We start from the raw sequence: 11721 nt of genomic DNA on the forward strand, positions 1-11721 counted from the left end.
CCGGCTATTTATACCGCTGCCATGTGACCGGGGAAGCGTCCCGGCTCCCAGTCACTTTTTCCACTCCTTCCAATTAAAAGCACAAGTCTCGATTTTACTGGGAAGTCCGCGAAGGGATACGGGATTCGGGTTTTGCTGCAAGACCCGTTTCCGTGCTCCTGTCCCCGTGCTCAGCGGGCTCCTGCCGCGGCACAGTGCAGGCGGGGCACCTTTAATAGCTCTGCTCCCCCTCACCTGGAGGGGGGCCAAGCTGCTTAATATAGACCGATGCAATCGGCTGGTAAAAGTCTTCTGCCTGTGCTGATCTGTTTTCAATCTGCTTTTCCAAACACAGGATGTACTGTGAGGCTGCAGGCTTTCCAGCTGACAAATGTGCTCTGGGGACATTTTTTGAAGTTTTGGCACACCAGTAAAACAGGCTGGCACTTTTACTGTAAAAATGGGGCTTCTACTGCTATTTTCTCAAATCCCATCTCCATTTATAATCATGCTTGACTAGAAATTATGATCGGCAATAGATAAAATTCTACATCTGCAAATGCACTTTGCAAAAGCAGGGCTGGCCTGGATACAGGGCTACAACTATGACAGAAGACAAGTGAAGACAAGTAAAGGCTTAATGTGAAAAATTATTCCTTTATGCTCTTTTTTTTCTAAAATAAACACATACTGTCTATATGCTGCCTGTCAAACCTGCATCAAACAGTACACACACCTGAGCTGTTTGGCCCTCACTATTCTCTGAAAACATGTTGCTGGTTTTAAGATGTGAATCACAAAACCATAAATAACGTGATTCCAAAACCAATGCAATAATAAACGGTGTACAGCTAAGTGTATTGGCTCCTAATACAAGTTTCACAACATTCTGAGCATTCCTGAAAAACAACAAGGTAAATAATGTTCTAAAAATAGAAAGTTTTCAGCCAGTACCTCATCAGTGCCTGATGTCCATCTGAAAACAGTATGGACTTGCACCATTAACAAGGAAAGCTGTGTCATTTCATCCTGTGAGGCAGGAAGCTTACCTCCATTCCGCCTTGTTATGCAGGAATGAATTGCACTGGTCTGGAAGGTTGCTGTCGTTTGACATGGATTCCAGAATTGAAATTATCTGCTTGAAAGATGGCCTTTTCTGAGGAAAAAAAATTAAAAATAAAAATCAACATTTGCATTCATATATGACTATTACTATGCAATGTCATTCATTCAGCTGAAAGTGATGGACTACAAGCAATTGAAATTGGAATACTACTTTCTGACAAAGCATCTACATCAGGAGTGTACAGTTTTAATTTTTCTTTTGTATGCTTATTTTTTTATTATTATTTGTTCAACTGAAGAAATGTTAAGTTTGGAAAGAGTCACATAAGCCAGTAAGACTCCAGCCTTTGCTTATTTTTCTGTATCTACCTAAATAACCATTTGCTACTTCCTGGGATAGCGATAGAAACATTAAACAACATTAGTAATAATAATAATAACTATAAAGATTCTCTATTCTATAAATGAATTTGGTTTCAGTTTGCCTCAAGCTAAGAAGGAAAATACCACCTCAGAGAGAAGGCCGGACCTATCAGCAACTGGTAATTAAATGGATGGCTTTTACAGGGAGTAACACAAACTCTTTAATGCACGAAGATGCTATTAGCTGCGCATCACAAATGGGCTCCTGCCTGCATAACTTGGTTCTTGCAGAGAAGGACACTTTCCAGAAAACCCTCTCACTTGGTTAGCTCATGGGTAGCCTGGGCAGCTGCAGAGATCTGGGCTAAATGATGCTGTTTTCCCCTTGCCAGCAGGGCTCAGGGGTACAGTCCTGTCCTGGTCTCATTCGCTCAAGTTTCTGTCCCAAGCTCTGTGCCCAGCAGCCATTGTGCTAACAGCACAAGCACACTCGCCACTTACGGAGAGCAGTCACAGCTTCTCTGCGTTTTATGCTTCCCCTGTAGTCCCAAAATGCAGCTATGAAGTGGGAGAGTAACTGAAAAAGCCACAGTAAAACGTGTTTCTTGAAAGAACGCTGACTCTGTTAGTCTGTTTGACAGACTCCAGACAAAGTTGAGACAAAAGGTTGAAACAAAATGTAGATATACAATAAGGGAATGATGCGCATTCTCTCTGTATCTCGCCTCTAATTATACCATTCCTGCTAAAATTACAGATGCCGCAATTAAAACGTGCATTTTAATTTGGGAGCACAAAAACAATTAGGAACAATGCTGAGGTGTCTCTCCCAGGAAGATCCAAGTGATTTCCGCATTATAAAAGAAGACAATTTCTTTATTTTAAATGTCAAACAGCATGAAAAAGTGTCAAATGCATAACAAAAAAAAGACAAGCTCTCTTATATTGTAATGCTGCAGTGACTGGAGGCTTTGTCTGTAGCTTTCTGGTCCATTTCCATGAATTTGGGCAAATGGGCAGTGGAGTGAGCTATGCAGGTTTCTTTGTGGCACCTGCCCCAACCACTTGTGCCTGTACAGTCTGGCCTCCAGCCCACCACCCAACAAGCCTTTCAGCAGCACAGTGTGCACTTGTTAATGTGCTCCCAGTGCAGAAGCCCAGTGGGGACCCTTGCCCACAGAGATGGGCTCACAGAGAGGCAGGGAAGGCAGCAGCCACCCTGCATGCATGATGCTTCTGGACCCAAGGACACCAAATGAACATAATCAGCACTGCCATCAGACCTGCCTAGAAAAAACAGAGTTAAGAATAGCAAAGACAAGAGATTAGGGCTTTTAGAAAGGGAGGCTGAAGCACCAATAGACTGATTGGGAGTAGCAACAACACACACTCTGTTGGACCTACACAGAGCAGGACCAAGCTGGTATGCAGCAAATCTTTACAGGCTGAAAACAAGCTGCTGTGTTGCAGGACTGCAGCTAGAACAACTGTACAGTCACAGTACTGACAAAGCTTCTCTGGCTGTGCAATTTCTGTGAACAGCTATCAGCTATCCTGCCAGCTTTACAGATGCCAGACACACAGGTAATGGCTTTTTCTGGAGATGCAGCTAACAGCAAGACACAGGCCTACATTGGTATGTGTTTTTGTCAGTTTCTTTCCCCTGAGGCAATGAAGACTTTATATTTAACGTGTACTGTAGCTGTAGACTGATAACCTGGATAAGACTGACAAGAGGCAATTGCTGAAGCTGGGAACTCAAGCTGAGGAGCTTTATTTTTAATTTAAAAAAAAGTCTTATTTCCAGTGGACAGCTGCTTGCTACTTCCCAGGAAGCCAAGCATCCTTGTAAGAAACTCAAAATGTCAAGGCATGAGTCACCTTTGAAAATTGTTTCCCTTCATATCTGTGATGTATCATGCAAAAAATCTTTAAAATATATATACTTCTCCAGAAATAGTTCTGGTTAATGCTTTCACTATTTTCTTCCACTTGGTATTTCTCATTAGACACATCTGCCTAAAACCAGGATATTTAAACCATATGCCTTTCCTTTATTGCTGCTTCTCTGTTCTCAAATTTTTGAGTTCCATCAAAACGTTCAATAATTTGTAATCATCCCTGATGTTAAAGTGGGGATAAACTGAAGGAACAGAGGAGATTAGAAGTATGCACTCACCTGTGTTTCCAAAGCAGGTGTCCTCAGTAAATGAAAGCATTAGTGATGAGCAACATTTCTACAATTTTCTAGTACCCAAGCAAAAATTGCTTGTTTCATAGGGATTTTACATTTGGTAGTAGTTATTTAAGATACCCAGTTACCACAGAAATTATTAAATAATTACTGATTTAAAGTAATTAGCAATTAGCATTTTAGTAAAATACTTGAACCCACCAGGGACTGTTTCACCTGCACAGCTTAAGCTGTGTGAAGACTCTGAATATGCATCACCTGGAGCAGCACACTATGGACATTTTTCTCCAAGAACAAACAAATTTTTAGAAATTCAAAGCAAGTTAATAACCATGTTCATTCCCATGAGGAGGTTACAGTGTGAGCAGTGTCTGACACTGCAGCTGTTTGCAGCAGCTAAGTGTACTTCTTAGCCCCACAGTAAAAGCACATCCCTCTTTTCTCAGGGCTAAGTCACAAAGATACCTCAGGCTTTCTGTGAGCTGAAATTATGCATATGAGCAATTGCTTTTGAGCAGCTGACACTCTCACTTGACCTTCAGTAACTTGTTCATATATCTACTACTGATTTTCTTAAGCTAATCCTGGCCAAAGGGAGAGCTGCACAATGCAGCATTTTAGAGGAATGTGCTCCATCTTTTGGCTCAAGCAGGCCTCACAGCCTTTTATCAAGGCATTCTGATAGCTGTAAGTACTGATCCTTTCCCAACACGTGACTGAGTTTGTCTGTCACATGCCCAAAATGTGACCAGAGATTACTCCATTTCAGTCATGTGAACAGGGCATTTATAACTGTTTAAAAAACAAGAAGCTGAATGAAAAAAAAAAAGTAAGTAAAGAGCAGACTGTCAGAAAACTTCAGCCAACCTTGTATTTGCTCTTTACACACATCAGAGATGTATCTGGGAACAACAATCCCAGAAACTCAGTTCAAACCCTGGTCAATTGCTCAGCCATCCCTATTTCCAATGTGCAGATCCCTCCCTTTCCTGCAAATACAGCAACAGACTTCCAGACTCTCATATGTCTGGCTGGAGCAATCTAAAGAGCAAGCTGGTCTAGTATGTGCAGCAATGCACACTCTAAAAGCTCCAAAAATTCTTCTGTGGCCTTTAGTAGCGATGCTAATTGAGGAGTAGTTATTACTAAGACATGTAGTTACCAATGGGAAGGGCTCTTCAATAATTACTGAGCTATTAAACAGCCCTATTACAGATTCAAAGATTGAAAGCATTTTTCTCCCCTCGCCTCTGTGGAGAGGAGAAAGAACTATTATTAAGGGAGTAGCATTTAAATGGGCATTCATTTAGAAACCATATTGCTGATGATCTCAAGCTTCCAGATCCATTCTGTAGGAAGCAACTCCTTGCTTCAAAAATAAAATTTAACAACAACAACAAAAAAAGAAAAAGGGAAAGGGAAATCTCCTTTCTCACACTGCTCTCCTGTGACTACTTTCCAGTGATAATCCATTCTGGCGTTAGATCACCTAAGTGCTATAATTCATTTTGGAATTAATCTTGGAGTCTCTGAAGTAGCAGTTCACTTTCTTCAGAGTTCAAAGTAACTGAGAGGTCTTCCTGATGCGTTTACTTGAGAAAAAGTGCAAAATTTCCTATCCTTAACTGTCCTTTCCCCTCCTAAGTACGCTCATAGGCAAAACAAAATATCTCCTGACACTTGGTTTCAGGTTCTTTCCAGCCAGTATGTAAATACAACAGGAAGGTAGCAGGGCCAATTTAAGGAAGGTAATTGCCAGGATCTGCAAAAGTATTTACTGAGCAAACACAGTCTTTCATTTCTCTTTTGATTTATTCTTATAAAGTTAAGCAGTATACTACAGTACTTTATTACTATACTATTACAATATAATTGTCATAAAGTTCGTAATTCAAAGTCCTAAGGGAAAAGACCAGGACATTTTAAAATGTTAATCTTGAATGTGTTTCTGCCATTCCTACCCATATTCTGTGGATTAATTTATTCTTTATACATTTCCAGCACAAGAAAGAAATCAAAACTGGACCTTGAAATAGTTATTTGAAACATATTATTCACAAACATTCAAGAGATTAACTACTGAAATAAAAACAAAATGATTTTTCACTTGATCAAAAATGGCAGCATTCTTGCAATCTCACTCTATTTACAATCTCTGTCTTCAGTAGTGAGGCAATTTAGGGTAACAACTCTTGATTAAAAGGACAGAAACACATTTAAGCATAAATACGTAAATATGTATACATTTTGAAAAGACATCCCCAGCTAATATTTTTGTGAAGCAAGTATTTTTGTTAGCTCAGACTTGTCTCCAAACACAATTTAGCATACATAGAGAAATAAGAGGAGGAGGATATAAAATATAACAGAAATTAAATTACCTTTGAGTCAGCTTCCCAACATTGATGCATCAGTTCTGCAAAACTTCTGGGACAACTGCTTGGAATGGTTAATCTCTAAAGGAGATAGAATGTACCAGTTATTAGAAACATTTCCCTTTGAGGTGCTAATAATAGATTTCCTATGAGAGCAGAGCAATTAAAAGAAGTGAGACACACTCTTCTTTCATTTAAACATAATACAAAACTGACGACTGACATAAAAAAGGCTAACACTAGTAAGACGTACTATTAATTAATAGATTTATAAAGAAGGAAAGGAACAAATAAACTGATGGAATTGCTCAAGAAAACTAGGAGAAAGGAAGTAAAAAATGAGGCAAAGATTTTAATACTAAAGTATCATAGTTTGTAGAGATAACTACTGCAATGCACAATATTTAAGGTGCTTATCAAAACAGGCATAATGTACAGTCTGGTTTAATTCCTTTCTCTCGTACAGATTCTACAACACTGTAGTCAATTCTGATATACCAAATGGCTGAAATACAGACTACAGTGAGTTATAAAGAGTTAACTGAAGCTCTACATGACACAAGAGACATTTCATAAGCCTGTGGTCAGAACGATTAATGAGGACATGCAGATCTCAGAGAGCGCTCACAGAGCACAGTGAACTCATATAAATATTTTCTGATGACGCAAGACAAAGAGTTGCTGGTTACAGCCAGATCCACTAACTACAGAGAATTACTTTGAAGCTGGCTTGGTTTCTTTTGCAGAGAGTTTTAAGCCATGAGAAGTATTTGTTCAGTGAGTCTTAAGCAACACGTAGCTTAAAGACTTTGCCTCCAGACTGCAAATGCTAAAAGCAATTCCATTGTTAAATGCACACATGAATACCCAAGCCTCTCCAGTTACTTGTATGTGTATCCCAACAATACAACACATACAAGGTGATCCCTTTGCTCTCACTAATGCAACTAACTTACTTCAGATGCTTCATGCTAAGTTAAAAAAAAAAAAGATAAAAAGCAGTTCTGCATTGCAAATAAGACCAAATATGAAGAAATCAAGCTGGAAAAAGAGTTCCTTGTCCTACAGCAGGTGAGAACCTGAACCTGTTCAGTCTAACCTGCCAGGAAGACATTTTGATCAGTCCTACTCTTGGAATTTCAGAAGTAAATCAAAGCAAGTTCTGTCAAATTTTGTACCACTGTATTACTATAGCATGACCTGGAAAGCCTTACAAGCCAAAGAATTAACAAATTCTGCTATACAAGTAATTGAATACCATGAAAACTGGAAATATGACATACAGAATCAGGGCACTGCAGGAATATATTTTAATAATGTAAATACCTTAAGGTGCAAAGCTTTCTATGCAAGAAATACACAGAAATTTGTACAATGCATAAACAAACTGTACTGGCACTTGATCTTTGGTTGAGTCATTACTCTAAAAATATACTGCCTCATCTTTCTGCAGTATTTGTCTGTAACCCTCACAGTTCCAGGAGGGAGAAAATAAGTTGTAGTCCTCGTTTACAGGTGTCTCACATGTGCAGAATGTTATCTGTCATGGAATATAGTGGTAGCAGGTTCCAAAGCTTTCAGATTGTAATAGAAAAGACATTTCTCATTCGTAATTTTGTATGGGATTATGCCTAGTATAATGTGAATTCATGTGTTTTTCTCTTCTGAATTAAAACGATAAATTTATATAAAAATTGTACCAAAATAAAAATTACGTTGTGAAATTATGCAGAGCCTAGGAAAAGACCCGTATGAAATCCTTAAAATCCATTTTATTTCTTATGCTCCAGATTTGCAAAGTGGGACTTTTCAACCTAAGCAATTATGCTTTGGCCCCAGTCCCACACTGTTTTTAACAACAGACTTAGAGTGAAAAGAATGAAGGCCTAGCTCAACAGTGACTCAATTCTGTTGGAAAGTGGATCCATGCAAGTCTATTAATGTCAGTAGATAGAACTGAGAACAGAACCTGATCCTCATACTTGTTTCAGGACATAGAAACTACCGGGAAGAAAAAAAAAAAGTTATGCATGCCAACTCTTACAGGGCATACACTGGACATGGTCCCTAAGTTATGGTCAGAGAAAATAAAATCTATATAGGCAAGTGTTAATGTTCTCAAAGCTTCCTGGCACCATTACAAAGAAGATGGTGGCAACAGCCTAGTAGTACCTGGCAGATAAATAGCTGACTTTGAAAATCTCAACACTTAAGTTTCTCCAGCCATGAGTAAAACAGTTGTCATGTCCACATTTTGTTCATACTATATTTTACACAGTTCCTTGCTCTGGAAAACTGCAGAGAAATGTGCACTGTATCTCTATCATCTTTCAGCATAGGACAATCTCTTTACAATTTTATCAGTGTCACTTTAAACCACTTACATAAAACTGTACATAATAGAATGTGGCGCTGTTCATTCGTTCCATCTTCCTCAAACTGATATATAGGGCTTTTCCTAAACTAGGTGAAAGAGTCCCATTGTACCTCCTGGTCTGATAAACATTGTAGAAGACCATGGTCATAATCTTCAGACTGGTAAGGTAGCATTTCCAACTATTCACTATATCACAGTGTTGCTTACCGGAATTAATCCAGTTCTCAAACTGAAAGTTTAAAAAAAAAAAAAAAAAAAAGCAATGGAAACAAAAAAAGTCAACAACAAAAAATATTAAACTAAGAGGAGGAAACCTAACTCCACTATTTAACTCTGAAGCATTTTGAGAAACAGTTTATGTAGAATAATAGAAATCTGTATTACGCAGTCACTGCCTCACCATTGTAATGTTTCCCAAGCTTCTGCTGTGTCTAGATAGAGGAGGTTTCATCTTTGTGAAGGATTTCCATGCTTGTCTGTGTGTGGTACAGTCACAACTTTAAATGTTTTTTAAATGTAGTTACTCTCTTTGATATCAAGGGACTATGTGTTCAGATATACGCTCACATGTCCAACTAACTGAAAGCCTCAATTTGTGAGAAGAAGAAAAGCGAGGCTGGGGACACTGTACAAACGGTGTTTACACCACTGAAGTGCTTTTGAAATGGAAAGACTCTGCATGAGGAGGCTTGCAGCTATGCCGCAGCCTTGCCGATACCAGTGAGGAGCTCATCTTCAATGTAGTGTTGAACGTAGGTGGCAAAACTGTAATTTCTCTCTTTTTTTAAAACTATTTTTTCTTCTTTTATTTTTGAAATTTTCATCTAAGCGGCAGTTTCTTGTACTATAGTGACTCCTGCTGGGAGAGTTAAGTTGAAGTAGCTGAAGGTCTCTTACAGATATATCAACTCCCGGCCAGTAAAAAGATGTCCTAAACGCAGGAGATGGAGTTAAACTGTTCCCCTACCTTGGACGCAATGGCTTCTTTCATCACTAAGAACAAACCCCTAGGTTTTACAATTGAGACTGAGAAACTAGTACAGTACTTGTACAATTTTTGATCTACAGCATCACGACGTGAAGCTGCAACAATTAGATGTAAAGGGTCCATTCATGAGGAATAACATCACTTTGACCCTTTGTGTTAGCTCCTACTGCTAATCTTTCCATACGCGTGAACTTACTTTCAATTTGAAGAAGATGAAAAAGTCTTTTGCAAAACCCCAATACTGTTTTCTGATCTATGTACCTGAATGTAGAAACGTAGTCTTACCTCGTTTTTTTCCACTACAAGCCAAGCTACTTGTAATCCTTCCAAGCCTTTAAAGGGGACCTCCCTTGTTAGCATCTCCCAGAGAACCTGGAACAGAGAGAAAGAAAAGAATTTTTATTTCTGCACTTTGTATTTTAAATACATTATTAAACCTTGATACAGCACTATTCTGTACCCAATTATCAGGCAACCAGTTTCCATTTGCAGGAACTTGGACCAGTGTTTGTGTGCAAGATCCTCTCGCTAAATTAATTTGAATGTTTCTGATTTTTCCTCTACAGTAAAAACTGGGTTGTGTGGGGCCTAATGCCTGCAATTTTATGAAAGCCAAAGAAAAAGCTTTTTTTTACTTTTTTGTACACTATAAAGTTCATATTTGGCAGTTGAGACTTGGGAAGACAGTGAACTCCTCCTATCCTTCTTAGCCCCAGCTAGACACATCTTCACCTTGCAGTCATCTTGCATTTAAAAATATTTCTATATGATTGCAACTAGTGCTTTTCTTTTGTCAGAATGTGATCCATAAGGTATTTTATTCCTATTATATGCCTACAAAAATAATAAATATAGTTTTGCAAGCAAAACCGTAACTGTCTATCTCCAAGTACATGATTATATTAAGCCATACAATATATAGCATATCAACAATAATTCTTTTCTCCCCCTATATCTTATTGACACACTATCCCTACATACAGAAACATGTTCTAATTTTTTAGTGTAAGAATCTTAGGTACTTTGTAGAGAGAGTTTGGCACTAAAATGATGCATGTCACTGAATCCAACTTGTTTTCTGCCTCAAGGACTACATATTAGCATTCAATTAAATTAACAAGAACTTTGTACCTTCACTCGTGTTTGCCTCTGTTTTTATCAGAATCTTCATACTTATCTCTTGTTACCAATATCTACACAGAAACTTCTTCCATTTGTATACCAAGCACAACAGCAACAAAAGAAATCAATAATTTAGCATGTGACCAAATGTATTAAGATCCTTAGGCAAGTCTCTATATCCTCACCGGCTGGGTTAGTACCCAGGCTCATTGCAGCTACATCATTCTGAATGGATTCTGGCCAACTATGAAGGTAATTAGAAGAAAAACACAAGAATATTGGCAGATGCTGCTGAAGCAGAAAAAAATGCATTGAAGCAGATTTGGGCCTTTAATCAAGTGAACAGGGTTCCATCAATAGACCTATTTGAATAATTCTGCTTCAGTCAGAAAACTGATCAGTAAAGGTAAGCGCATCTTGGAATAATAAGAACAGTTTTCCACATATAAGAAATATATGAAGAAGGCTATTCATGGCATTCAATTCTGCTGTTTTCCTCAATTCACTCTCTTCAGAAAAAAAGAAAAATAAAATTGATTCCTAATTCCAATTATTACCTCTCTACTGGTAGAGGTAGGAAATTTAATTGTGAGAGAATAAAATAATTTAGCAGCCTGATGTATTTGAGTCCAAAAAGCAGTGTACAAAACCAAAAATGCCTGGACCAAATCAAACACAAGCTGAGTAGCCTTGCAGAACCACCTCATCTGAATGGTCTAAGTTTGCACATCAGACAGAGAAGTATCTAAATACATCTCTCAAGAAAAGAGCACAATGAAGTACACGTTAAATGTCTCCAAGTACCTTGAGCTGGAAAACTGCACTGTTCAGCTATTTTTCTTTCAGAAGACTAAACTGTCTAGTTTCATTAAAGCATGCAAGTCTGTTTGGGACATGTTGTACTAAATTCTGCATCATGACACTTTTAGTGTTTACTTCCACTGCCTGTATGGATCACTACTTTCCTAAATCAACAGTGATTACTTGAAACACTTCAAGATTACACATAGTTTGAGTGAACAGCAATCTCACCAGATACAAAATTTTTTTATTAATGCCTTGTTTTTCACTAATAGTATAAGAAGATAAAAAAAAAATCCTTGCATTTATATATGCAAGTTTAAAACAATGTTCTTAAAACAAAGCAAATTTCATATCCAGGCTAGTGCTGTAAGCTTAAGACTTTCCTCCTGAGAGTGACATGTAAATATCCGTGTTAGAGAACTTTCATACCCCACTCATTAATTAGATACTCTGA

The 11721-nt window shown here is 38.1% G+C and overlaps 1 protein-coding gene across 1 annotated transcript; it reads right to left on the reverse strand.

Moving 5' to 3' along the window:
* Nucleotides 1-1001: 1001 nt before the first annotated feature.
* Nucleotides 1002-9735, reverse strand: LOC104911737 (mitogen-activated protein kinase kinase kinase 20-like). Its single transcript, XM_010713755.3, has 3 exons — nt 9627-9735; nt 5983-6057; nt 1002-1135 (listed from the first exon to the last, which is right to left on the reverse strand). The coding sequence occupies exons 1-3, from the start codon at nt 9699-9701 to the stop codon at nt 1025-1027; spliced, it is 261 nt and encodes an 86-aa protein (XP_010712057.1). The 5' UTR covers nt 9702-9735; the 3' UTR covers nt 1002-1024.
* Between the last annotated feature and the right edge of the window lie 1986 nt (nt 9736-11721).

Source organism: Meleagris gallopavo, chromosome 7 (genome assembly GCF_000146605.3).
Source record: "Meleagris gallopavo isolate NT-WF06-2002-E0010 breed Aviagen turkey brand Nicholas breeding stock chromosome 7, Turkey_5.1, whole genome shotgun sequence".
NCBI lineage: Eukaryota > Metazoa > Chordata > Aves > Galliformes > Phasianidae > Meleagris > Meleagris gallopavo.

Coding starts and splice junctions, on each gene's coding strand:
- LOC104911737 (XM_010713755.3), bottom strand. CDS start 9,701: ATGCTAACAAGGGAGGTCCCCTTTAAAGGCTTGGAAGGATTACAAGTA. Junction 6,058..9,626: donor TTGTAGTGGAAAAAAACGAG/GTAAGACTACGT, acceptor TATCTCCTTTAG/AGATTAACCATTCCAAGCAG. Junction 1,136..5,982: donor GTTGGGAAGCTGACTCAAAG/GTAATTTAATTT, acceptor TTTTTTCCTCAG/AAAAGGCCATCTTTCAAGCA.